Source organism: Oryctolagus cuniculus, chromosome 13 (assembly GCF_964237555.1).
Source record: "Oryctolagus cuniculus chromosome 13, mOryCun1.1, whole genome shotgun sequence".
Classification (NCBI taxonomy): Eukaryota; Metazoa; Chordata; class Mammalia; order Lagomorpha; family Leporidae; genus Oryctolagus; species Oryctolagus cuniculus.
In genome coordinates this window covers 17,554,598-17,581,925 of record NC_091444.1, presented here as the reverse complement: position 1 = coordinate 17,581,925, position 27,328 = coordinate 17,554,598, and the positions used below count along the sequence as shown (strand labels likewise).

General features: G+C 59.4%; 1 protein-coding gene across 7 annotated transcripts in view; it reads right to left on the bottom strand.

The window, feature by feature from the left end:
- Window positions 1–27,328, bottom strand: part of NAV1 (neuron navigator 1) — a 232,671-nt gene that overhangs the window by 155,953 nt on the left and 49,390 nt on the right. For all 7 annotated transcript variants that reach the window (XM_051820452.2, XM_070055083.1, XM_051820456.2 and 4 more), the window contains exons 2-3: window positions 11,023–11,778; window positions 6,577–6,680 (exon numbers count right to left, since the gene is read on the bottom strand). In XM_051820452.2, the coding sequence (XP_051676412.2) occupies window positions 6,577–6,680; window positions 11,023–11,747 (829 nt within the window). In that variant the 5' untranslated portion in view covers window positions 11,748–11,778. The remainder of the gene's footprint in view (window positions 1–6,576; window positions 6,681–11,022; window positions 11,779–27,328) is intronic.

The following is a 27,328-nucleotide window of genomic DNA, read 5'->3' as shown; positions in this document are numbered from 1 at the left end:
ACCATGCGTCCCAGCTTCTGTCCACTCACTGGTGCCTTGGCCTTGACCGGTTCAGGAGCCGGCACTCCTTGGGATAAAGCCCGCTTTGGCCTCCCCACGGAGACCCTCATTAGGAGCGGGGCTCGCCAGCCTCTGCAAAGACCACCAAGCCAGGGCCTGGAGGCCACACTGCATGAGCCTGGAAGTACAGCAGTGGTGAAGTCCGGCAAACGGTCTACCTCCCGCGGCTGGGACCGCTCCCCAGCCCCTGGATCACACCCTCGATCCACCGACCCGAGGAGGGCACTTCAAGACAAGTTTCTCGTGGTGTGAAGAGAATCTGAAATCCACGCCCCCCTTTTCCACAAAGTCACGCCCATGAACATTCTGTGGAGCCCTCGCACGCGTGGCTTCCAAGTTTTCTGGTAGTGAAATAAACTCATCTTGCAACCCCGTGTCCCACAACAGACAGTGTGCCTCTCTCGGTCGTCTTAGCCCCAGGGCGTGGCATGGCCCCGGGGCACAGGGAGAACCCAGCAAGGGGCTGGGGCTGAGCTGTGTCCCTGGAGACCTGCCAGGAGGGAGGCGAGGCCAGGGCGGACAGGTGCTGGGTAGGGGGCTGATTCTCTAGGATTCTCTTCCTCACCCATCCATCTTGTCAGCCTGGAGGACTCAGAGGGAGGGGCGTGGCCCCCAGACCGCTGTTGCTTGTATCCCAGGGCATGTCAGGAGGCCGGAACTCTGCTGCTGCTTTTTGGGATGGGAGACATACGCTCCAGAGGCACCATGTACAGCTGCACAGGCTGTGCACTGCACAACTCCAGACTACAACTTAACCTTCCCAGGGTAGACATCTGGGTTTGTCCTGAGACCCCCCACCCCTGCCATGCTTCTGGGGTAGCGCCTGGGGGCACTACTTGGCGGGCAGAACGTGAGTCCCCTCCGCAGCCGGGTCTCACAGGGCAGCACCAAACACAGAAGCGTGGCCTCGCCTGCCCTCGTGTGCACTCAGCCCCGTGCACAGCCTCGCACACACCTTCTCGAATGGGAGCAGTCTGGGGAGGGCCCAGCGCAGGGACGCCATGGGGGAAGGGAGCTCCAGGCTGTCTGTCACAGCTTTCCTTGACTCTCCACTGAAATGGCTCCTATGGGGCCCACGTCAATGCATGGAGAGAAATCCCGCCCCCAGCAAAACGCTGGGATGAGGCAGTCACTCAGCCTCTGCCCACTCAACCTCCCCCAAAGAAATGGAATCCAGATCCCCCCAGAGTCCACTTCAGGCCCCTGCAGCAGGGACCTTGGACGACCTCACTCCCCCCGGTCTCTGCCTCCACGGACCCTGCCAGAGCCTGGCTCTGCCGTGCCAGGCACCCGCACCCACTGCCTCCCCCAGCCTCCCCGGGCACCCCCACACTTGAGGCCTCTTCCCCTCCAATGAGGTCATGACTTCTGAAGACTGGCTGCCTGGGTTCCCGTCCTGGCTGAACCACCTTGGCCAAGTCACTTAACCTCTCTGTGCCAGTCTGCTCACCTGTAAAGGGGGCGTGACCATAACAGCACTTCCTTGGGGCTGATGTCATGGTGCAGCAGGGGAAGCAGTCACCTGCAGTGCTGCCATCCCAGCGCCAGTTCAAGTCCCGGCTGCTCCACTTCCCATCCAGCTCTCTGCTATGGCCTGGGAAGGCGGCAGAAGATGGCCCAAGTCCCTGGGCCCCTGCACCCACATGGGAGACTAGATGGAGTTCCTGGCTCCTGGCTTTGGCTTGGCCCAGCCCTGTCTGCTGCGGCCATTTGGAGAGTGAACCAGCAGATGGAAGATCTCTCTCTCTCTCTCTCTGTCACTCTGCCTTTCAAGTAAATACATAAATTTTTACAGAATAATAATAACAGCACTTCCTTTGGCAAGTGGATGAAGCAGTTCTGTACACCAGGTACCCTTCTAAGCCCTTTACCTACACTGATGCATTTTATCCTCAAGGAGCCCTGTGACCGTCCTGTGCACAGTGATCCAACGGCCTGCCCAGGGTCACCCAGGGGGAGGTGAGAAAGCCGTGATGCGGGCCAGAGAGTCACGCTCCACCCTGAGAAGAACAAAGGTGCCACGCCAGTGCCTGGCTCCTGGGACAGCACAGGAGTGGCCGCTGCTGCCGCTGGGGTGAGGGCGACCTCCTGTCTCAGCACCTGGACGCCTGCTCGGCCCAGAGGCCAGGTCTGCTTACCAAGCAGGTCCGCATGCCCCCTCCCCAGCCTCCACCCCGCGCTCCCACGCCTCCTCTGCTTGCAGCGGCGCTGACCTGCGCAGGGCCCTGAAAACACGGCTAATTTCATCCGCCTCTGAACCCGCTCTGGTTTCTAGTCAATTGTTTGCATGTCCTCTCTCCACGGATGGCTGGGACTTCAGGCTCATCCTGGCCCGGGAGTCCCCAGAGGGCAGGGAAGGCAGCGCTGGGAACTCAGCATGGAATGACACAGCCTTGGAGGGACAGAGAGGCCAGTGACATCCTGGGGCCTACTGGGGCTGAGGGAGCTGCCAGCAGGGCTAGCTGACCCCATTTTCTTCCCCACGGCGTGGCAGGGGCTGAGGGAGACCGAGGCGAGCTGGGAGGGTACAGCTAGCACAGTGAACACCCGCAGTGGATGGAAGACAGGGGTGGGGGCATCAGGAGGCTGATGTGGCCTCTGACAAGCAGGGGCTCAGCGCCTGCCACGGGCTTGCCACTGGCCCCCAGCTGTGTATCTTCAGACAGGTGTTCTCAAGTCTCTGAGCCTAAGCTTGCTTGTCTGTCACGCAGGGTAATAATACAGCCTTCCAGGGGCCAGCGCTACAGTGTAATGGGGTTAAGCTGCCACCTGCAACACCAGCATTCCATATAGCGCCAGTTCGAGTCCCGGATGCTCCACTTCTGATCCATCTCCCTGCTAATGCACCTGGGAAAGCAACAGAAGATGGCCTGAGTCCTTGGGCCCTTGCACCCACGTGGGAGACCTGGATGAAGCTCCTGGCTCCTGGCTTTGGCCTGGCCCAGCCCTGGCCATTGCAGTCACCTAGGGAGTGAACCAGCGGATAGAAGCTACCTCTCTCTCTCCGTCTCTCTCCTTCTTTTTCTCTGTAACTCTGCCACAAATATAAATCTTAAAAATAATAATAATAATAATAATATCACCTTCCAAGGGCTGAGCCAGGTTTCATGAAGGACCTCATGTAAAAGGCCCAGCACAGAGTGGGTGCTCAGGCCATGGTCACCGCTGTGTTTTGGGAGTTTGGTGTCTGGGGAGTCGCGGGGCAGCGATGCTGGCCCCAGTCCATCTGCTGGCTCCCCATGCAACCGCCAGCAGCCATTTCTCCTCTCTCCCCACGGAGAGTGAGGGAACCTGAGTGACCCGAAAGGCTCAGCTGCCCATGTTCAAGCCCAAGCCCTTGGCAGTCCAGGCCTGCAACTCCCGGGGGCCCAGCGCGAGCCCCTCTCCCAGAGGGTGCGGGCACCAAACCTCCCTCCTGCAGGAGCGCAGTAGCGCTGCGTGTGTTCCTAAAATGGACACCCGCGCCCGCTCCCAAAGCCGCAGCATAATTGCAGCTTGAAGATGGAGTCGGCTCCACAAGGGAGAAGCAGGCGGAAGAGGAGCACAGCGAGGCCAGCCAGAGGCCAGTCGCCCCGCGGCCCGGTGCTCTCCCCACGCCAGCCCTGGGAGGAGGAGGAGGAGGCAGGGGCAGGCTCTGGCTGGCTCCCGGCGACAGATGTTAGGACGAGAGAAGATCCACTCAGTGCTCACTCAAACATGCCACAGAGTGGAAGTAATTAAGGAATCCGTGTAAACCCCAGGGCGACCTTTCCCGGTCCTGCTGCACACAGCCTTGTACATGTGGGCACGTGGCGGCAGCGGCGGCGGCGGCTCCGGCTCCCCTCGGTTGTCCAAACAGAGATCCGACAGCAGCCTGGACACCACTTGGCCTGGACAGCAACCGTGGCTATGGCCAGCACGGGGCTCTCAGCAGCAGAGGGCCAGGGCACACGTACAGACACCCACGGGCTGGGCACTTGCACCCTTGTCCCAGGGCACAGGCAGCAGGAGCAGCTCCTTGGGGACACAGCCTTTGGGATGTAGGAAGGCCGTCCCCATCACCTGCTTGGTGGCAAGTCATCATGGGACATTCTGTCCTTGCTATAGAATGAGGGCAAAGCTTCATGTGGACTCTCTGCAGGGTTCAGGCAGGGCAAGGGAGGAAGCGTCCCAAGGCTGAGAAAGCTCTTGGACCTTCTTGGGCTCCCCTCAAGGACCCCTACCTCCCACCCCCAAGCAGTGAACCTGGAGGCCAGAGAGGACCTGGCTGGCCACAGAGCAGGGGAGGGCTGGGGGCTCCTCCCCAGTCGGTGGAGCAAGAGGAGGCTCGCGGAGGGCAGACGAGCGCCGGGGCTGCTGACTTTGCATCCCTCCCCTGAACAGTCAGCTGACTCATTCACCCAGCACGGATCGCCTGGCCCCGAACTAGGCGACGGAGATCAAGCCGAGTTCGTGGACAGGAAGGGAAGACATCTGAGCTCCGGGAAAAGCACTGTCCCCTGCCACCCCGACACTGCTACGGGGACAACACAATCGGTAACTGTGAAATAACTGTGCTGGCTTCTGGGAGTGCCGCGACACTCGGGTACGGCACGGTCCTCCCCCAGGCGCCCAGTTCTCCTCCTCCAAGGCAGCGGTCACAAGGCCGGTGGCCTCCTTGTGGGAAAGACCCGGCGGGCGAGACAGGACTGGTTGCCGAGTTGAACCCTCTAGACAAATCTCGCTGGAAGGAGTCCCCCGACCATGAACTCCTTGGAGGCAGGACAAAGCTGTGCCCATCTGCTACCCCGGTGTCCAGCAGTGTCCGGCTCCAGGTGGACACTCGCCGAGGGTGTGCTGGTTGGATGAATCAGCTCTGGCAGGCCCTGAGTGGCTCGGCGGTGGAAGAGCGAGGTGTAAAATGGAACTCTGGGCTGGCTCCTCTCTTCTGTTTTCAGGCACAGAGGAGTGGGGGCTCCCACGCATAGCAGGCCAGTCCCAAATCTCTGTCCATCCAACCCACCAGAGAGCTCGGTGTGTCCTTGGCGCAGATGGCGCACCACAACATCTGGTGAGTGCCAGAGTCGGGCAGCACGGGGAGCCTCGCTCCCTTTCCCGAGGAGCCTTGGAGGAAGCAGCGTCTCCACTGCTCTGGGTGACAGCCACCTCCCAGGGGGCATGGGCGCGCAGGGGCCCGGCACCCTCCCCGGAATCTGCCGGACGCTCTCGGCTCTCGCAAGGCGAGGTGGTCTTCCAGCTGGCAAGCCCGGGGCGGTCCTCACGCCAGGCTGCCGCAAATGTGAAAAGTCTTCTCAGCAACTCATCGGATAACAATTAGGCTCCGACACTGTGGCGGCCACATAAGGAAGCCATTACACTAACAAAACTGCAAATGTAAAAATAGAGCTCCACATAGTTTCCTGGTTACCACATTCTAATTCTGATGGTTTTTCAGTGCCAGCAAAATTGAGTTTGCTTTTGTCCCCTGCCATGCCCTGGTTCCTCTGTGTGTATACTTATTGTGGGTGGAGAGCTTGCTTTCTAAATGCCGGGTCCCTGCCCACAACCCTCTCCCTCCTCCCCAAGGCACGCCATGGAAGAGCAAGGCTTGCCACTCAGTTTGTTCCACGAGCACTGCCACAGACCAGGGCTGTGGGACCCCCAGCTGACAGGCCTATGGGACCCCCAGCCACCTGCTCGGTGGGGCACAGAGAAGAGGGCATGGCACAGCCGCAGTGCCCAAAGGTCTCCGAGTCAGGCTGTGTCCTAGGCTCCAGCTCTGCCCACTAGAGCAGGAACTGGATGAAGGTGTAAGACAGACCCTCTGGACATTCAAAAGCAAGTTCATTGCTTCCTCAGGGGCAAGTGTCCCTCTGGGAGAATAAAGGACAGGGCTGGGGCCCTGCAGTGCACAGTCTCCTGTGCCTCTGGTGGGCATCACGGCCATCCGTTGGCCTGCTTGCCATGCTGCAAGAAAATCAACTTGCATCCCGAGATGCTGCCGGGTTTAGAGTCTGACCACTCAGGACCGCCCTAGGGTACACACCCAGATCGGCCACTCACGCACAGGGATGTACTTGCAACAGGCGGTGGCTCTGGCCATGGGCATCTAACTGCAGGTGTTCTTGCTGACTCTGCTGCTCCCAAGGCTCAGCTAACAGATGATGCAGGGGCGGGGCCATGTGTGGGAGTGGCCTGCCGGGGCCTGCCTCCCTGGCCCCCAGCACCTTCACCTTCAACATGGCCCTCACTCAGAACCTGGCTCTCCCTCTCGAGGCTCGTTACCATTGTCACGACCTCGCACACGACACACACGCGACACCTCCTACAACATGAGCACCTACACAACTCAGCGGCCACTTGCCATGGTGCTTGTCCTCACCCCGAAGTGCCGCCAGATATGACGGACAACCCCTGGGGTGAATCGAGTGTGGCAGAAACTCAAGGTGGCATGTCTCTGTCAAGGGATGGACCTGCTCAGCTTGGGTGACTTCCTCCATGTGGACAGCAAGGAGGTGCCCCCAGCCCAGGAGGAAGTCTGGCCCCCAGAGCACTTACCCATGCAGGAGACGCTCTCCTCAGCCCTGCCGGAGGGTGCAGAGTAGCCATCAAGGGCCCAGCTGCCCTGGGGCGTGGGGCCCGGCTCCTGGTCTTTCTGCAGCCTGTGGGAAGGAGAGGGGAGGTCACTCAAATGACAGAGGTTATCTTGGCCTCAAAGCCCCTCCATGGAGCTAAGAAAACTGTCTCTGAGCTTGGTTCTGCGCCCTCGCCTGTGCCCTGCACCGGCCCGGGCAGGCCCTGCCTGCTAGGTGTGTGCACGTGCAGGCCTCTGTGCAAAGCTGGGCCAGGCAGGGAGCCCCGAGGGTGCTGCCAAGCCTGAAGCCAGTCACCCTGCGGCGTTTTACCCATTCCTGGGGACACGCACAGCCCCCAGGGCAGAGGGAGCCCCCAGCACCTCCAGGCCTGAGGTCCTCCATCCTGCCATGATCTCTACCCTCAGGATGTGCACACACACAGGGAAGAGCTCCCGGGGAAGCTGCCGGCACTGGCAGCTGGGGGGGCGCACCGGCCTCCTGGGGTTTGCTCACAGCCCAGGCAGCTAGGTCAGGAAAGGAGGAGGGGCAGGCTCGGCGGGAAGCACAGCCCATGGAGGGCCTGCTGTGGCAGCAGGAAGGAAGCGTGAGGTCTCTGGGTACCAGCTCCCAAGTGCACACAACCCCAAACCTACAATCGCTCCCAGGAACAAAGGCTGGGGGAGCTTTCATTACAGCAATCACCCTGGGCTCTCAGAGCCGGCCCGCCCACCCGCCGCCCACTGTCTCCAGCTAAATGGACCCTTTGGCAGCTGGGCAGGCGGGGGAGGGGAGGGCGGTACAGGCAGCAGAGGAGATTGGCAGGCTGGGCCCAGGGATCCTGGGACTCTCCAGTGCTACTGAGGTTTGTCTTTCTCTCTCCAGTTTTCACTTTTGCCAACACCTAGATGGCTCGGGCTCTGGGCCCAGCTCTGCCATGAACTTGGGGTGTAAGCGGGACCAAATCTCTTCTGCTCCCTGCATCTGGCTTCCAAAAAAGGGGCACAGGAAGGCCCAGGCCGATCTGACAGTCCCTGGCTGTGCTGGGTGTTTGCTGCCACTGCTGGGCTCCTTCTAAGCCACACAGGCCATGCTGAGCTCTTACAGGGCAGGGCCAGGGGCACTCAGGGGAAGCAGAGGCCTGAGGCTGGCCCCAGACAGGGCTTGGCAATGCAGGAACAGTCACCATGCACTGCTGTCTGCCCCGGTACAGGAGCACCAAGGGGACAAAGAAACACTGGAATTGGCTATTTCTTGGAATAAAGTAGCACGGATCTAGGTTTCTGATGCAACAAATGGGGAAGAAGGTAATGGATCATTCTACAGGGAGAGCGACTTCTACACAAGGCAGCAAATGTTTCATTGAAAAATATCATCTATGTAAAGAGCTAGCCACAGAGCTGCTCTCCGACCCAGGGCAGACAGACAGTATCCAGTATAAAAACCAGAATAAGAGTTGGCACTGTGGAGCAGGGGCCTGTGCTGCAGCCTGTCACAACAGCATCCCATATGATCTCTGGTTCAAGTCCGGCTGCTCCACTCCCAGTCCAGCTCCCTGCTAAGGCGCCTGGGAAAGCAGCAGAAGATGGTCTGAATGTTTGGGCCCCTGATGCCCATGGGCAAGACCTGGATGGCGTTCCAGGCTCCTGGCTTTGGCTGTTGCAGCCACTGGGGAGTGAACCCAGATGCAGGAATCTCAATCTCTCAATCTCTCTCTCCCTCTCTCTCTCTCTCTCTCTCTCTCTCTCTCCTTTTCAAATAAATAAATCTTTTTTTAAAAAAACAAAGATCTAGAGTTTTGCTGTTGTGACCATTACTGCCATAGTACAGTACAACAGCAGGTGAGGGAGCATGGGCCAAATGCATCAGGAACTCCAGTCCCAGGAACACTGAGGAAGGCAGCCCTCATCCGTCCTCCATCAGTGGGTCTTGCACTGGCATCTACACCTGCCTCCTCCTCCCCAGGCACGGCCTCCATGGCTGCCTGACTTCTCAGCCTGAGTGGACAGCACCATCTACGCCGGAAGTCAGACACTGGTTCAGCCAGAGAGAAGAGAACCACAGTGGCAACACCATCACCTGCTCTCCTGGCCCCTTAAGCAAGCCCGGCTTGTCCAACAGGGGAAGGAGACAACTGCTGGGCAGAGGCACAGGTGGCAGCTGGAAGGAGGTGACCAGGCGGTTCTGGGGTGAGTGAGGTGGAGGCTGTCTCAGATGCGTGAGACAGGACGACCAGGACAGTGCCCCGAGGGTGCACATCTCCTGTCCAGGGAGAAGGGTATCCAGAGGCAGCAAAGCCTCTGTGGGAGGAGCATGCCGGACCCTTGGCTGTGCAGGAAGGGGCAGGTGGGCTCGTTCCCTGGAGAAGCAGGTCAGGGACAACTGGCTGGAGACATGGAGGAGAGCACAGCAGAGATTTCCACGAAAACAGGATGTCTGTGGCTTCCAGGAACAGATGGCAGCTCCTTGGCCGGGAAGCTTGCAAGGGTGGCCCAGCCTGGCCCTTGGCAGAGCCGGCCGTGGCAGCAGCCCCGGGCGCTGCAGGGTGTGCTGGCTCCTGCCCATCTGCCTGTAGCATCTCGGGGTGTCCATGGTGCTAATCTCACCCTTGCCTGAGCCGGGAGCCTCCCTCCAGCCCTGATCCAGGGCCTGGAAGGTGGGCTGGGGAAGGAACAGACGTGGGCATATGCCTGTTTAAAATGCAGACAGGCGATGGATGTTTGCTGGATGAGGGAGACATGCATTTGGTTAAGTGGCGCCGACATGTTCGGATGAAAAAGTTCTGACCTCTTAGGAAAATGTCAGGTTCGAAATACAACCAGGGGACTTGTAGGCTGAACAACGTAAAGTCTCAAACAATTTCATACTTTGCCCCCAAAGAATGAATTCAGAATGAAGGAATCAGGTAGAAGAAAGTCGGCGTGCAAAACTGCACTAGTGGGAAAAGGCATCCACAAGGTCCACCCTGCATTTCTGCCGCTTGGGTTCCCACAACAGCTTTGGAATCGAAGCGCGGCAGATCCTGGGTGACAGAAGTGGGCTGCCTTGCACAGTGGGAACCCCCCGTGGGCAGCACAGCCGGGCATCACTCGGGGAAGAAGTCAGCCGGGATTATGCAATAGCAGGGGGTTTGCTGCCTTACGGTCCATTTGTAACCCTCTCTCGTTGTTGGAAAGCTCTTCTTATTGACCTCAAATCTGTCTCAGACTAACTTCCGTGAGGCCGAATCAGCTCCTGGAGCTGCACTTAGCAAATCTAACTCACCTTCCAACACGGCAGCCCTTCAAATAGCGGAGAACCTTTCTCGGACTTCCGCTAAGCATTCCCTTCCCACAGCAAACTTCCCAGTTCCTCTCATCATTCTTCTAGCATCTTTTCTGGATCCCTCATCAACCTGTGAGTCTCTCTCTGAATCTGTCTGGGCAATGCTGCCCCTGTAAAGGTGGCGTCCACAGCTGAATGTGACACTGTACACGAGGCCTGAACACACACAGAACACAGTGGGAGCCCCAAGGACGTAGGACCATCATGGAAGATTCCACTTGGGTTTTCAGAGCTCAAGACTTGCACATGTTGGCTCCCAGTGGAAGCTACAGGTCCAGCTGCTCTGACGCCTCCCAGGGCCCCAGTATCTGGGAAATGACATACAAGCTTTTCTGCACCCAAAATGGGAGAATCTCTCTTTGCCTTAGCAAAAGGGGGAAAACAAAGCTAAACACAGGAGGTTGGTTCCGTCAGGAAGGCACCCGGGGTGCATTTGAGCTCTCATAGTCATTAATTCTAGTGGACTTGGTGCGGTCATGTCAGTAAGGAATGTCAACTTGTTGCTTGGAAAGTGTAGCTCAGTAAGTGCTTGTTATCCTATGCACTCAGCCTGCCAGGTCTGAAAGAAGCTGGCCAGCCCGGCTTGTGGACCATGGTGCTGTGAATACGGGTCCGGCCGCCACTGCTGCCACCAGGGCTGGCGACCCCTAGGGGTCCACTGAAGAAGCATCACGATTACCCACAAACACCAGTTACGTGCAAGGCGCTACAGCAAGCGGAGTAGGGAAGCGAGTGAGACAGACAGACGTAAGTATCGCGAGAGGCGTATCGCGAGAGGCACCGTGCCCACGCCCATGCAGGCAGTTCCCAGTGACGCAGGCGAACGCCCCACGTGAGGGGCAAGACTAACATCTGTACAGACCTCCCCACCCAGGCACCCAGCTCTGAAGCATCCATGACACCCTGATAGACTGCTCATCCCTCCCCAGACCGCACCAGGAATGGGCATTTGTGTGTGTGGCGGGGGGACATCTCCCTTATGTGTCTGCTTGGTGTGGAGTCCCGAGCTGAGACAGACCAGAGCTTGGATTAGGACCCCCTCTGCTGCTCAAGCGCGGCCCCAACACCACTGTTCCTCCTTCCCTCCCTGCCCCTGCCCCCAGCTCACCTGTACTGGAAGGGCGCCACCGTGGCAGTGACCGGCTGGCTCTGCTGATGGACGGAGGAGAAGCTAATGGCCCCTGGGGTGGGGGAGGGGCGTGTGCTCCGTGCTGGGCTGCAAGTGGGAGAGGAAGCCACCGAGGCTGCGTCTTCCTCAGGCTCCAGGGACCTGGGCGCCCCAGCAGCCGTGTAGTCGATGTCCCTGGGGTTTCTTCCTGGCCAGCCAGGAGGCTTCTGGTCTTCGGGAGCCCCCGGTAGTTGGGCCTCTCCGTGAGAGCTGGTCCGGGATGGGCTCCTGCCGCGGGTCTGGCACACTGGGGTCCCTTCCTGGGCCTTCTGCCTCTTTGCATGGGTGCTCGGTGTCTCCCCAACTCTTCTGGACCCAGCCCGGCTGCTGGAGGGGACGGCTCTCGGGGTCACCCGGGGGCTGCTCCATGGGGAGCCAGAGAGACCTTCAGCACCCTCGGCCGGCTCCTTCCCTACCCTGGCAGCCTTGGGCGAGCCCCTCCCCACGGAGGCCTTTGGAGACGAGTTTCTGGCAGGGCCTGCAGCCCTGCCCAGTCTTGGGGAGGCTGCGCGCTGGGGGCTGAGGGCCAGGCCAGCCTGGCGCGGCCGCAGCTGGGGGGAAGCAGCAGGTGTCCGAATCCGGGGCTGGGAAGAAGCACGAGGCACAGGGATGGAGGAGGCATAGTGGGGGCGGCTGGCAGAATTCACATTGGCCATCCCATTCATGGTCAGCAGGGGGGTGATGCCGGCTACTGCCCTGCAGAGAGAGGTGAGGAAAGAGAACGGTTAGGTGCGGCCCCAAGCTTTGGTCCCTGAGCGTGTAAGATGGTGCTGGAGCCCCTGGGGAGGCACAGGACTCCTGGGTTCCCATCGTCCACCAGGACTCTGTGTAATTCCTTCTCTCTCTTCCGGGTAAGGCTGACGGGAGGCTCCTGGGCAGCACCGATGGACACTGCAGATGGTCTTCACTGACCTCTACTGGACCCCGCCCTGTCTGCTGACGCACAAGCTCCCCTTCTCACAGCACCTCCCTCTAGGTCCTCTCACTGCCTTGCACCCCAGCCTTCTCGCAGACGTTCCTTCCACTCACTGCCCCGCCCACCTGGCCCTCCCCCAGCACATGTCTCTGCAAGCTTCTTCCACGTCCCACTGGGCCCCACCCCAGAGAGCAAATCTGTGAACAGATAAGCCTCCCCCTTGAGCCTCTGCCAATCACTGGTCCTCACGAAGGCCCCTTTCCCCCATGGCCACCGCCACCCAACCATCACCCAACCCAGCTCAGTCATCCTTTCTTGCCCATTCCCCAACTACCTCCTGCCTTAGCAAAAACAATCCCTGCCACCTGCAGCCCCCCACCCCCCAACACACACCGGTAGCCTCAGACACTGAGTGTGCCACCCTCGGCTCAAGGCACGGAGGAGGTAGCAGCAGCAGCCGACTGGCCATTCCCTGACCTTGGACTCTGAGCTCTGGGTCCATATGCAGGATAAACCGTGAGCAGTCAGGCTGCAGCTGGGGCATTGGTGGATTTATAGAACTACCACTCAAAATGAGTCCGACTTGCTCTCCTGACTGATAAAATAATTTCCACAAGAAAGAGAAGTACGATGAGCCCATCCCCCTTTCCTCTAACGTGCATGCTTTTTAAAACCATATTTATTTATTTAATTGGAAGGCACAGGGACAGAAAGAGGGCGAGAGTCCATCCGCTGGTTCACTGCCCAAATGGCTCAACAGCCAGGCCACCGTCTCCCACGCAGGGCCCCCTGCCCTGTCCCCAGCCCCAGCACGCAGGGACAGCCCCCACAGGAGGGACTGAGAGTGAGAGGCGCACTTTCATAAAGGAGCCTCCAAAGGTGTCAGGCAGGTACTTCATGCATCTGTGACGATCTGGGTGAATTATTTAATCTGTGACATCCCAGCCTGCAAAATGTGGGTAGGATAAAAACCCAGAAACAGCAGTCAGGGAGAGAAATGGGGGGGGGGGTGTCTTTCAGCTAAGAGAACACGGTGGCCCTGGAACTAGCATTCTTCCCCAGCGCCGCTGAGAGTCCTTTCACTTTGTCTCCCCCGCCTACCCAGACACCCCTCCGGGGGTCAGCAATATGCATCTGTGACAATCCAAGCAGGACCAGAGGTTCAAGGGCAGACCTGCCCAAGGGCTCACATGGGCCCCAAGCTGCTGACCTTGACCTCTAGCACAACACCGGGCTGAGCACTGACCACTTGAACTGGGCTCTTGGACCAACTGATCCGTCACAGCCCTGCCCCTGGAACGTCAGCATTCCAGGTTCAATTCCTTGCACAGGCAAGGTGCCAATGGCCCACTTTGCTTCCACCCCCAGCCCCAATCCTCACCAAATCCCGGTGTAGGAGCCAAAGCCAATTAGGACCCCAGACCACCCCTTTGGGGGCTACATCGGGTGAGAAAATCAAAACTGCTTCTCAGCTTTGCCTACGGCTCTCCTGGGAGTTGCTCTCCCACCCGGGTTATGCTGCCCAGGACACCCCCCCTCCCCACCCCAGGAGCCCAACTCACCGACCTTGTCCTGCTAGCATCCCCAGCTCTCAGCTCTGACCCCGACAGCTCAGCCCTCCCCAGTCCCTCTGGCTAGGGCTGGTTCGACTTCCAGCTATGAGAGCCCTAAGGCCAACCAGGCTGCTCTACCTCACTTGCTAATGGAGCAGACGCAATGGATGCTTTCACTAGATCATCATTTTTTCAAAAGCTCGATGGCAAGAGGGTTTTAAAACATTCCCGTGGTAGGTCACGGGAGCCCCACCCCTCCCTCTCCACTGCAGTTGGGGCACTGCCCTCCGTCCTCAGATGCCAGCCCTCGCCTGGCCTGGGGGCAGTATGTGCACAGAGTGTGACAACCACTTGGAGCATCAGACCATGCCTGGGTGCTGGAGGAGGGCTCCCCACAGGGCTGCTTCTGCCCGACAGGAAAGGGGCCACAAAGGAGCCTTCCTGGTTTGCCTCCCGAATGACAAGCCACAGGGACGCAGCATCTTCAAGGGAACCCCCAGCATTCGCCTCCTCCCCTTTTATTGAGACATTGTTTCAAATCCTGACAGTAACCTTACAAGGTAGGTTTGATCATCCCTATTTCACAGGTAGGAACAATGGCATTAGAAGGTGATGTCACCCAGCGAGAAGGAGGCAAACCTGTGCAATTCAAACACATGGGCCACACCCACCCAGGACCTGCCCAACCTTAGCCTGCACAGCCCCAGCCTTCGGGATCAACTCTCTGCTTGCTAATGGGCAGCTCTGGCCCGTGGTGGGGGTGGGAGGCGGCATCCAGCTTACAGGGTGGAAACCAGAGGGGAAGAGAAATCAGACACAGGCAGCTCCGGATGGGAGGAGCCTTTTTCTTCTCTTCTCCCCCCCCCCCCCCCAACACTCTCAGAGGCAGCAGTTTTCCCCTGTTCCCACCCCCAATCCTGTTTGCCTTTGGTGGTGCTGGGAGGCAGGTGGCCCGTGTGTAGGCAGCATGGAGTCAGGGGTCTGATATGCCCAGGTGGCAGCAGTAGCAGACCTGGGCTGGGGTGGAGACTGAGGAAGACGCTGGGGTTATGGGTGTCTGGCAGCAGGCAGTGGGGGGGGGGGGGTGGCTGAGGACGGAGAGGAGAGCATGTATATCCTGGCTGGGATGCGGACAATGAAGTCTCCTAGGCTCAGGGGTAGAAACCTCTGCCCAGGTGCTCTCTCCCGGGCCAGGTTCCTGCGCGCACTCTTCACGGACCAAATGGTGTAGGGGACTCCATGCTTCTACTTGGACTCAGTTTATCTGTCTGTGAAACACGGGAATCTTTTCTGCCCACCCTGTTCCCTACCTCCTCATGCCCTGAGCAGACAGAATGATGTCAACAGAGAATGTGGCCTCCCAACACGCCCAGGGGTTGCTGTAACGGTCTCCCATCCCCTGGACCTCGAGGTCAGTTGAAAACGCCCCCAGAGAAACAAGGACAGGGCTGTTTGCGAAGATGTCACAAAAGATGATCAATACTTGGGCAATCAGGACTGATCATCTTTTTGTGACACCCTCACCATGGGTCTGGGGGTCTCACGTGTAGAAGGTGGGGGTGGTGCTTAGGCAGGGACCCATTTCTTTCTTATATATGTATGTGAGTATACATGTGCACTTGCGTGTGTGTGTATGTGAGCGTGCATGCATGATCCTGCCAGACCTGCTACCTCCACATGCTCTCTTTGCTCTTCCTCCTTCTAAAACTCCACTGACTCTCAGTGGACCACAGGAAAGCCTCAAGTATTCTCTAGTTTCCTTTCTGGGGGCCCCTGTCCTCAACAACAGACTGGGGGAGTTAGTGCTCCCCCTTCCAAGAAAGCAATGCATTCGCAGAATGGTTCCCGACAGGCTCCCTCTGCTCCACGACTACACATTCTGGTTGTGCACTGTCCGTGTGCCAGGAGCTTTGGCAGGTGCAGTGGCAGCCATGATAGGATCCAGAGCCAGGTTCTGCTCTCAGGGAGTGGGCAGTGTGGTGGGGAAGAACCACAGGCACGCTATTCTCCAAGCAGCGTGTGCGGTGTGCACTGAGAGGCAAAACAAAGCGACACAGGGATGCATGTGTCACGGTCCACCAACGAGGCAGAACCGGGAGGCTCTAAGGAAGAGGCGGCAGCCAGCCTGGTGGTTTCAGGTCTGGGCGCTTCATGCCCGCGGAGCTATCTAGGCATTCGTGCCTCAGCACAGACTCTGCTCTCCCAAGAGGTGCCGTGTGGTACAGTGGTTAGAGAAGCAACTCTGGGGGCAGAGCACTGGGGCCAAAGCTTGGCTCTGTCATTTGCTGATGGTGGGACCCCAGGCAAATCCAGGATCTCCAGGTTCCCTCTGTAAAAGGAGACTGAGACAGGAACCTGCTTTGTAGGGCTGATACCTGTACCATGCTCAGAACAGCGCCGGGCACGCCTAAGGGCCCAGCAAGGGCTTTGTTACCAAGGTCCCAAGGACAGAAGAACCTTCTTTGTCAAGTGTTCCTCCACCCAGGGAAGGCAGCCAGGCTGTCTGGTTCTCCCGGAGACTCCACAGGGGCGGGGGTTAACAGCACCTGCTAACCTGCATCAGAAACCTGTATCCTCAACAGGAAAGGCACCATCCGTGCCGCTTATAACACTCAACTGCTCACCGATGGAAGGTCTGGAAAGTGTGTAGGGGAGGAATAAAGGCTTCCAGTTCAAAAATCCTAACTCTGCCACTTCTCACTATGTGGCTGCAGGCACGTCATTTCTGGGTCCTCATCGGCAATGAGCAGTCCCGGGTTTCACAAAGACTGAAGGAGACTGAAGCGAGGCACCCAGCGTGGTGACTGGCACACAGTGGGTGCTCAAGAAATGGCAGAAATGCCGCAAAGGAGAAGGGCTGCCCCTCCTCCGGGAAGAGGAGCCAAATTCAGGCGGTGGGCCACGCTGGAGGACGGCAGGTGGGTGGCTCCCACGGCCAGGGAGAGGCGGCCCAGCCGCACACCCGACCCAGCTCCTGTGGGTGCCTTATTTGTAAATCGAACACTTGTTTGCAGTTACAAACCGCGAGCCAGGCACTGCGCTAAGAGCTTCACCTACACTGCCTTGCAGTTGTTCGGCGAGGTGGTGCTGCCGCCTTCAGACCCTCTTCCAGGGCAAGAGCCCTGGGGCACAGAGAGGACCGGGACAGCGCCCAGGGTCACACAGCTGAGCTTCTAGAAGCCTGCAACGCAGCGCGGGTCGAGGCCTCGCCCCCGCTCGTTCCTCTCAACTCACTGGAAACGCCCAGAGCAGGGGGAGTCCTCTCCTGGCTCAGAAGACAGTGAGAGCCCGAGGCCGGCCGCCTCCCGTCCGCGGGGCAGGAAGACCCCCGGGCTGCGGCTCCCCTGCCGCCCGCTCTGCCCTTGCGGCTGCGGCTGCGGCCCGGCGGGCGGGGCGCGGGGCGCGGCCGTGGTGCTGATTGGACAGCTCCGCCCGCAGCGCGCCGTTAAAGGGGCCGCGGCGCGGTCGGGGCGTGCAGTCAGGATGCCCGCGTGGAAAAGTCCAGAACGTCCCCCACCACAGCACCGAGAGGCTGGAGATGACGAAAGAAAGAAGCAAAGCGAGCGAGCAAGCGGGGCGGGCGGGAGGAAAAGGCACTGGCGCGCGCACTGGCGGCACCCGGGCCGCGGCGGAACGGAGAAGCCTCGGAGCCTGAGCCGCCCCTCGCTCCCTCCCCCAGGACCCTCTGCTTCCTGGCCCCAACAGTGGCACCCACCGTCAACACGAAATAATGACAACAATAGGCTCCCGTTACTGGAGCCCCCATCTCATGCCCCATTTCTGAATTTCCTGTTAGCACCTCCTGTCAATCATTCAGGTCAGCGTAGCACAGAGACTGTCACCAGAAAGCTTCTTCCGCCTACATTTCTGTCTTCTCACTGGAGTGTGAATGCCACGGCCGATCTATGCGGGACAGGGCTGAGGCCGGTCAAGAGCTTTGCACAGTAAGCTCACCAAAGACCCCAGCAGGGGCTGGCAGGAGAGATGCGGAAGTGTCATCTCCAGGACCCCGTTCTGAGGCACTGGGATACAGGGAGCAGGTTCAATATGCAGAGACAAGGAGGGACAGGGTGGCCCTCCGCGGCCCAGAGCCCCAGACAGCACTGCCGGACCACACCCGGGTCTCTGCACTGGTCCTCCGCCCGCCACATGGCTGGCTCCCTTGAGACCCTGACGATCCCAGGACCAAAACCGCCTGCGCCCCAGGCGACAGTGAGGGCTCCACCCATGAGGAAGACTCCACAGCAGACACGGGCGTCTGCCTGGCCTCGACCTTGCACTTGCCAGCCTCCAGGGCTGTGAACTGTTTTGCTGTCTACAGTCACCAAGTGTCAGGTATGTTGTTTCCACAGCTGAAGGGACTAAGGCACACACACACGTTCCAGGACGTATGCACACTGCCGCACACATACACTGACACACGTGGGCACACGCACATCACTCACACCTGCACATTCTCGTACACACCTGAGCGTGGTGTGTACGAGAGCTTCCGTGTGGCCCATTTCCCAGCCGCCTGGGGGCGGGGGAGGGGCAGTGCTCAGGCTGCCTGTCCATGTCCATCTCCGGAGACACGGCACGAACCACCCCTTGGTACACAGTGCTCAGCTGAGTGTGGAATAAGACCACACTGGCTCACTCACGGCGCCAGGGTAAGGCGGCCACGGCAGGGAGAGCAGCCCCGATGTCCAGAGGAAGGGGCCTGTCCAGGCGCCCGCACCGCAGCCTGGCTGACTCCAAGTTCAAGGCTCTTCTTCCCCACAGTCTGCTCTCCGCACAAGACCCCAGTGTTCTCAGCCTGGGCACCGTGCGCAGGTCCCCAGGGCTGGCAGCAGGACTGCAGTGGCCACTCCCTGACCGTTTATCCTTCCTGTCTGGCCTCTCAGCTCAGAGAAGGAGGGTCGGTGACAGGGTGGCGGGGAGGCCATTGTGCCCGAGCTCTCAGCCGCCAGGCGCTGGCTTTGGGCTCCAGCAAATCAGCTACGGCTATTCAGCTGGGCCTGGGCCGAAGAGGGCACCCTCCAAGTCAGGGTCAAGAAAAGGACAAGGATGGGTATTAAGCATGGTGCTGTCCCTTCAGAGTGGGCAGGGCGCTGCCAGGAAGCCGCGGTCGGCTGGCTAGCATTTGGCAGGGGAGAGGGGCTCAGTACCCCCAGCGCCCGCCTGGCTGGCTCCCGGCTCCAAATGGGGATCAGGATTGTTCACAAGCACTGGGACTCTGCAGCTGCAGCCCCGGAGTCCGGGGGCTCTGCCAACACCCCCAGGAATTCCCTTCTCCACGGGCCTGTGGCCAGGCCTCCCTTCTCGGCAGACGGCACCGTGTGCTGCACAGGAAAGATGCGGCTGGCCGTGCTCATGTCAGGTGACGCCAGCGTGCTCAGCCTCTTGGCGCCAAGAACCCTGCCTTGCACTCCTGGGGCAGCCGAGCCCAGTCCTGAGCCCAGGAGAGGCCTCTGATTCCTCTACTGCCCAGGCATGGAGCTCCCGTGGTACTTCCTCCACCTGCTGCCCCGAACAGTACTCCGGCCCCTGAGTCTGTCTGCCTGAGGCAGGAGGTATGGAGACCCCGACACATCTACAGAGAAGAGCTGCTCACTGCATGCCCCTAGCAGCTCTCTGAGACTCCATCTTCCTAGGCTGGAAGTTCTTCCAAGCGTCTGACCGCTGCCTCTCCTGCTGCAAGTCCTCCGTCCTGGGGGCCTGTTTCTCACAGCCTCCGACCTCGGAGGGAGAAGCGGATTTTGAAGCCACGCAGCTGAAGGCTGCCGTGCTTGTGTCAGCACGCCGCGCGCTGCTCCCGATTTGATCCAAACAGCTCCACGCTCGGGCTCCTTGGTTCCTTTTCAATTAGCCAAGAGAGATGATTTAGTGCTAATGAAAATCAATGGTTTAGAACTGTCCCACAAATCACAAGAGGCTGCAGGCCTTGGTTATAAATACCTCCCAGGAAGCAGAGCTGCGAGGGATACACGTGCAGACACACACGGCTCCCTCCACCCCAGCTCAGCGGAGCAAGCGCCTCCCTCTCCCCACGCCCAGGCCCCTTCCTCTGCTCCAAACAGCCCCGGCTCCACACACCCCAGCTGTGCAATGTGGGCTTGCAGTTCCAAGTCACGAGCGTGCATTGCCCAGGTCCCCGCGGGTGCCCTGAAGACACCTCTCTCACGCGGACACGTATACGAGTAAATATTTCACTTTCGTCCTCCCAAGCAGTTACCAAACGCTTCCATTCCAGATGGATCGGAGCAGCTCAGTGGAGGGGGAGCAGAGGGAAGTGCAGCCTTGGGGTGGGGGAGGGCAGCGCAGCTGAAACTGGAGCCCTCTCCACGGCCCACCAGGCAGCCGGCCAGATGACCGCGTCTCCCACCAGACCTGTCAGCTCCTTCTTTCTCACGCTCACTTTATTATGTTTTCTCCCCCAGCTTAAAGCTTCCAGTGTTCCTCTGTAGATGGCTTTTCCAGCCAGGCAGATGGGAGGTGGCATTGCTCGACAAACTCCACCTATCTGCAGGGCTCTGCACCGGGGAAGGGAGAGGTCTGGGGGATCCTAGGCTGTTCTCGAAGTCCTCCAGCCCAGGGGCCAGCTCTCCCCTGCGGCCCTGGGTGGCTCAGAACGCCTCATGGGTACGCGTCAGGGGTAGGAAGCCTGACCAGGAGCTGCCTGGGAGCTGGAACAGAGGATGGGACGCTAAGCGTCTCTGAGTTACTCGGTCTCCAGGAGCCTCGGCTTTACAATCCGGGCAACTGACGAGAATCCAGGTCCCTTGGCCTCTGGCTCCAGAACAGTGGAGAGTGTCCACTGCCTGTCTTGAGCAAAACTCAGCTCCTGGTCCAGCTGGCTGCACCACCTCCCTCAGAGCCAAGTCAAAGCGCCCTTGGGCCCCCACCCCTGCCAGCCCACCCCTGCCAGGCTGGGAAGACTCCCTGCTCTCGGCAGCAGCACATGTGTCAGTTGTCACGCACAGAGGAGGGGGCCAGGCCTGGCTGGTGCCCAGGCTGTGGGGAAGAAGCTGACTCCAACCCCAGGAAAGGGGCCCTAAGCTGGGAGGTTCCCAGAGGGGCCCCAGGGCCTTGTATCATGACAGACACTGGCAGGCCAACAGGTGAGCCGGTGGGGGACCTGCCTAGGCACCCCCATCCTGCTGGGCTGAGCCAGGACTTCACTGCCCTGGGCATCCCTCTGCCCAGAAGGGTGATCAGGTTTGGCCAGGGCAGCCCAACAATCAGAGCCGAGGCAGGAGGCTTACCAGGAGGCATCGACGGCAAATGTACACTCAGACCAGGGACCAGCGCCACTTACTGAATGGCCGAATGAACCATTCATAACTCGTCGGGGTGATGTTCAGAGTCTGGCTCTGTTCAGGAGCTGTGCGGCCCTGGGAGAGCTGCAGCTCGTCAAACTCTGCGGCTTCATCTGAACAAGGACCACGCCTACCCGGCAGAGGCTCCAAACGGATGAAACGGGGCGTGGGAACTGCTCCACGCGGCAGGATGGGGCGGGGTGGGGCGGGGGGTCTTATCAAGGGCAGTCCTTGTTACTCACAAAAATCAAAGCATGCACATTAGAAAAAACTTGGAAACGTCTTAAAAGTATAAATAAAAGTCTGCAACCCAACTAAGCTGACCCTTAGCAACTGTTGAAAAGTAACACATTTTAATGCTATGAGGCTTTTTTCTTTTTAAAAAGGTAGAGAGACAAACACACAGAAAGCTCTCATCTGCAGGTTCACTCCTCGAATGCCCAGGAGCAGGCGACTCCACCCAGCTCTCCCAGGTGGGTGGCAGGGACCCAGGGACTTGAGCCATCGCCCGCTGTCTTCCAGGGTGTGTGTTAGCAAGAAGCTGGAATCAGGGGCACCTGAACCCAGGTGCTCTAACCCAGGTGCTCTAACCAGGCAGGCGGGTGTCCCCACCAATGCCTCCATGAGCAGTTAAAGTGTTCTGGTTTCTTCCACGCTTGTGGCCATTCATGCATTCTATGGGACTGTGACTATACATACATTTTATATCTTTTCATTTACCACGTATTTGCATTTTTACCTCTCATTTAAAAACCTTTAGGAACTATTCAAAAGAACACTTTTTTTTTTTTTTTTTGAACAGGCAGTTAGACAGTGAGAGAGACAGAGAGACAAGTCTTCCTTCCGTTGGTTCACCCCTCAAATGGCCGCTACGGCTGGCATGCTGCACCAATCCGAAGCCAGGAGCCAGGTGCTTCCTCCTGGTCTCCCATGTGGGTGCAGGGCCCAAGCACTTGGGCCATCCTCCACTGCACTCCTGGGCCACAGCAGAGAGCTGGACTGGAAGAGGAGCAACCGGGACAGAATCCGGCACCCCAACCGGGACTAGAACCCGGGGTGCCGGCACCACAGGCGGAGGATTAGTCTAGTGAGCCGCGGCGCCGGCCCAAAAGCACACTTGCTATCAGATACTAAGGTGTTCCACAAATGCATCACGCCAAGGCCTCACTGGGTCATTGCAGCCTCTCAGGCCACTTCGCTCGTTTCCGGTTTCCCACTACCAGGCCCCACACTAGGACACCCACTGTGCCGCAGCATCGCCCATCTCAGCTGCCTGCTCCGCAGCAGAGCTGTGGCCTGTGCTGGGGGCCTGGCACTCCAGAGCGTGAACACCATCCTGGGGCAGCCGGGCCACACCTGGGAGCCAGGGGAGGAGGCCCCACAGCCAGCAGACCCTGTTCTGTGCTCACCCCCCACACAGCACAGACAGGAACGAGAACTGCTCTCCTTCGGGGACTGCAGTGGGAAGAAGGCACCGAACACTGAGCCTGGGGTCCTTCTGGCCTGTCTGCTCTGAGTCTGGAGGGGCGGAGATGGCCCCCTGCCCAGAACACCTGGGGCCAGGTACGTGGACCTAAAACCGCTGGTCTAAGGAGAGCCACCTAGGGAAGGGCCAGCAAAACGGGGTGGGGCTTCAGAGTCCCTGTGAGTGACAGGTTCTGGGGGGGGGGGTTGGCTGAGTCCCTGTGAGTGACAGGTTCTGGGTTGGGGGGGGGGTTGGCTGAGTCCCTGTGAGTGACAGGTTCTTGGTTTGGGGGGGTTGGCTGAGTCCCTGTGGGTAACAGGTTCTGGGTTGGGGGGGGGTTGGCTGAGTCCCTGTGAGTGACAGGTTCTGGGTGGGGGGTTGGCTGAGTCCCTGTGAGTGACAGGTTCTGGGTTGGGGGGGCTGGCTGAGTCCCTGTGAGTGACAGGTTCTGGGTTGGGTGGGGGTTGGCTGAGTCCCTGAGTGACAGGTTCTGGGTTGGGGGGGGTCAGCTGAGTCCCTGTGAGTGACAGGTTCTGGGTTGGGGGGGTCAGCTGAGTCCCTGTGAGTGACAGGTTCTAGGTTGGGGGGTTGGCTGAGTCCCTGTGAGTGACAGGTTCTGGGTTGTGGTGGGGTCGGCTGAGTCCCTGTGAGTGACAGGTTCTGGGTGGGGGGCGTCGGCTGAGTCCCTGTGAGTGACAGGTTCTGGGTTGGGGGGTTGGCTGAGTCCCTGTGAGTGACAGGTTCTGGGTTGGGGGGGTTGGCTGAGTCCCTGTGAGTGACAGGTTCTGGGTTGGGGGGTTGGCTGAGTCCCTGTGAGTGACAGGTTCTGGGTTGGGGGGGTCGGCTGAGTCCCTGTGAGTGACAGGTTCTGGGTGGGGGGGGTTGGCTGAGTCCCTGTGAGTGACAGGTTCTGGGTTGGGGGGTCGGCTGAGTCCCTGTGAGTGACAGGTTCTGGGTTGGGGGGGTTGGCTGAGTCCCTGTGAGTGACAGGTTCTGGGTTGGGGGGTTGGCTGAGTCCCTGTGAGTGACAGGTTCTGGGTTGGGGGGTTGGCTGAGTCCCTGTGAGTGACAGGTTCTGGGTGGGGGGGGTTGGCTGAGTCCCTGTGAGTGACAGGTTCTGGGTTGGGTGGGTTGGCTGAGTCCCTGAGTGACAGGTTCTTGGTTGGGGGGGGGGTCAGCTGAGTCCCTGTGAGTGACAGGTTCTGGGTTGGGGGGGTCAGCTGAGTCCCTGTGAGTGACAGGTTCTGGGTTGGGTGGGGGTTGGCTGAGTCCCTGAGTGACAGGTTCTGGGTTGGGGGGGGTCAGCTGAGTCCCTGTGAGTGACAGGTTCTGGGTTGGGGGGGTCAGCTGAGTCCCTGTGAGTGACAGGTTCTAGGTTGGGGGGTTGGCTGAGTCCCTGTGAGTGACAGGTTCTGGGTTGTGGTGGGGTCGGCTGAGTCCCTGTGAGTGACAGGTTCTGGGTGGGGGGGGTCGGCTGAGTCCCTGTGAGTGACAGGTTCTGGGTTGGGGGGTTGGCTGAGTCCCTGAGTGACAGGTTCTGGGTAGGGGGTTGGCTGAGTCCCTGTGAGTGACAGGTTCTGGGTTGGGTGGGTTGGCTGAGTCCCTGAGTGACAGGTTCTTGGTTGGGGGGGGGGGTCAGCTGAGTCCCTGTGAGTGACAGGTTCTGGGTTGGGTGGGGGGTTGGCTGAGTCCCTGAGTGACAGGTTCTGGGTTGGGGGGGTTGGCTGAGTCCCTGAGTGACAGGTTCTTGGTTGGGGGGGGGGTCAGCTGAGTCCCTGTGAGTGACAGGTTCTGGGTTGGGGAGGTTGGCTGAGTCCCTGTGAGTGACAGGTTCTGGGTTGGGGGGGGTCACCTGAGTCCCTGTGAGTGACAGGTTCTGGGTTGGGGGGGGTCACCTGAGTCCCTGTGAGTGACAGGTTCTGGGTTGGGGGGGTTGGCTGAGTCCCTGAGTGACAGGTTCTGGGTTGGGGGGGGGGGTTGGCTGAGTCCCTGAGTGACAGGTTCTGGGTTGGGGGGTGTGGTCTTCCATGCACTGCTGACCGTGAATGGTACACACAGTGCAAGCAGCCCGCCTCTGCCTGCAGCAGAGGTTTTGTGACAAGAGCCCTGCCTTCTCGAGGCCACACGGCCAGGCAGGTGGAGCTTAGGTGCTCTGATTGGCCTGAGCTTCCTCACCTTTCTTTTCCTCATTCCCCTTCCTAAGACATTACTCAACGTTTCCACCCCATAGCTCCCTGGCAAGCAGGTGCCAGGGCCTCGGAGCCTGGGCTGTGCCAGCCAGGGTCCCCTCTGTACACTCAGCACCTGGAAACCCAGTGCTACTCTCCCCTCCTTCCCCTCCCCCTCCTTCCCTCTGCTTCCCTGCAGGTTCCTCTGGGCCTTTGGAACAGGAAGGCAGAGGGGACAGGCAGCGACTACAGAGACGAAGCCCACCTGCAACAGCACAGCCGGAACCTTTACACAGCTCTCACAAACTCAGGCAGGAGCCCATGTGGCCCCAAATCTCAACACCACCCCTACCTTCCATCTCTCTCCCTAGCCCTTCTCCAGAGGCAGCTAGCCCTGTTCAGACACTCCCCACCCCCCAACCTGTGTCCCACCCAAAACACTGCATTGCCCTGCTCATGGGAAATCCTCCCTCCTCCAGGCTGCCCTCCAGAGCTGACCCACAGAAAGGTGGCCACGTGTCCCAGCCCCATGTGTCTGAACAGAAAACGCCCCTGGCTGTCAACCTGGCCGCTCACATGAAGCTTTGTCTCTGCACACCAACTTCAGGCCCGCGAGGTTTGGGCTGGGACCATCTGTGGCCCCTCTGGGGACCCCAAGAGTGAACAAGTCATTGCCAGCCAAAATGCCCAGATGTCCTGAGATACAGGGTCTCAGGCTCCTCCTGCCACCACCTAACTTTTTTTTTCTTTCCCTCTCTCTTGGCAACACTTGTTGTCATGGAGATTCTAACACAATGGGACAGGTAGGAGCCGGTTGCTTGGCAACGAGATGCTGGCAGTACAGGATTGGCTGCCAAGGACTAAAGGAGCGGAAAGGATGGTGAGGAAGGTGGGAAAGTAGAGAAACACCCTGGGGGCGCCAAAGGCTCTGGCGAGAAGCAGGAGACAGCCCCAGCCCAGAGTGAAGACGGCAAAACAGAGGCCAGAAGAAGGCGCGCCTCCCGGGGCCGGTGGCCGTTTGTGGATGTGTAGGCTGCCCTCGGCAAAGACAACAAAGCAAAACAAACACACATGGATCTGTTTTCATAGCTGTGTGTACACTGCAGGGGGTGGACAGACCTAGACAAAAAACAAGCTCCTGAACGTCAGGGTAGCCGAGTGGTGCCAGCAGACACCATGGTACGGTAGAGGCGGCAGGGACTCCACCCCGCCCTTCCTTGATGTGTGGCCCAATCGAGTGGCACCACCTCCTGGAGCCTCAGTGCTCTCACCTGTAGAATGGGAACAGCGGCATGTATCTCGCAAGGTGGCTGAAAGAACCGATGCGACGAAGTGCCAATCTGGGACACAGAGTGGCGTTCAGGAAGTGGCCCATGGCCCTGGCCTTGCCTGAAGCCCTATCAGTAGGGCCAGAATTGAAAGGCTGTGTGGCAGAGTGGAAAGATCCCAGGGACCTGGGGCCTCCATCCAGACCAGTGCACTTAGGTCTGCAAGATTAGGGCAAACCGTTAACCTCAGTCTCAGCCACTCATCTGTAATATGGGAATAATGACCAATGACTCCATAAATGAGGACCAATAACCACGCCCTGCTAGCTTCCAGGAGACTCTTACTCAAGTAGGTGGATAAAGAACCTAGCACCTAGCAGGTGCTCCCCTCCTAACTGCCTGCCTGGCCCACCCTTTGGAGAGGAGACTTGTGTAGGTCTGGGCTGGAGCCATGGCCCATCTTTCTCCAGGAAGGGCTCTGTGACTCCTGGGTGTCCTCCTAGGCACTCACGTACGTGACCCTGGAGAAGCCGGTGAAAGGGTGCAGGCATAGGGAAGACAGACAAAGCAAAGACACACCCTCCAGGCTGGCTTTCCAGTGAATTAACTTCACCGCAGCAATGACTGGAGTCCCAGAAGCACAGAGGCGGCAGGGGCGTGGCCTGACCGCAGATATGGGGGTAGGGGGAACAAGCCCTTCTGCGTGTTTCACAGGTAGGCGGCAGTTCCATGCTGGGGCTCTGCGAGGTCTGCTCCTGAATCAGGAGTCACCAGGTCACAGGAGAGATCTTCAAGGGGGTGGGACTGACCCAGTTTCCCAGGGCGAGTGGCGATGCCTCCCAGGAAACCAACTTCTCTTTCAGGGCCCGTCAGGTTCCGCAGGCTGCTTTTGATGTCCGGCCCACACCCTTCCTGCTGCTGTTTTCCAGTCCAGTCCTTCTGGGAGGCACTGAGCAGGTAACTGTGTCACCAGCTTCCCGGTTCACGCCGGGACTGGGGCGGCAGGCAGGCGAGCAGCGACTCACACAGACACGGCTGAGTACAGCTGTCTCGCTGTCTACACCGCTCCCCCAGCTCTCACCCGCCCCCGGTGCTCGAAATCCCTCTGTGGCTTTGAAGCCAACTTTTCCAATAATGCCAACAGGCACCAACAGAGGACGGCTGCCACCAGTGCTGGTGGCCTGAACCCGGCTGGCCAGGGTGGGGGCGGCTGGGAGTGGAGGCGAGTACGCCCAGGGGAAGCCAGAGAGAGGTGAGAAGGAGCCGCAGAGGCAGTGGGCTTCTAGCTTGGCTCCTTGCAAGCATCTCCTGCTTATGGCAGCTCACATGGGGGCTCAGGAGGCCTGGCCCTGTGGCCTAAGGCCGCTGATTTCGTAGTCAAAAGATGATCAGAACACAGGGTCCTTTGGGTCCAATGGTGTCCGACTCTTCTCCCGCACTGGGAAGAAACAGGAGGGAAAGAACTTACAGGTGCAGCCACAGGGATCTGGGGACAGCTGCAGGAAGTGGCCTTGCTGATGAGGGTGGGGGGCAGCCCTCCCACGTGCCCCTCTGCAAAGCCATTCTCTCTGATGT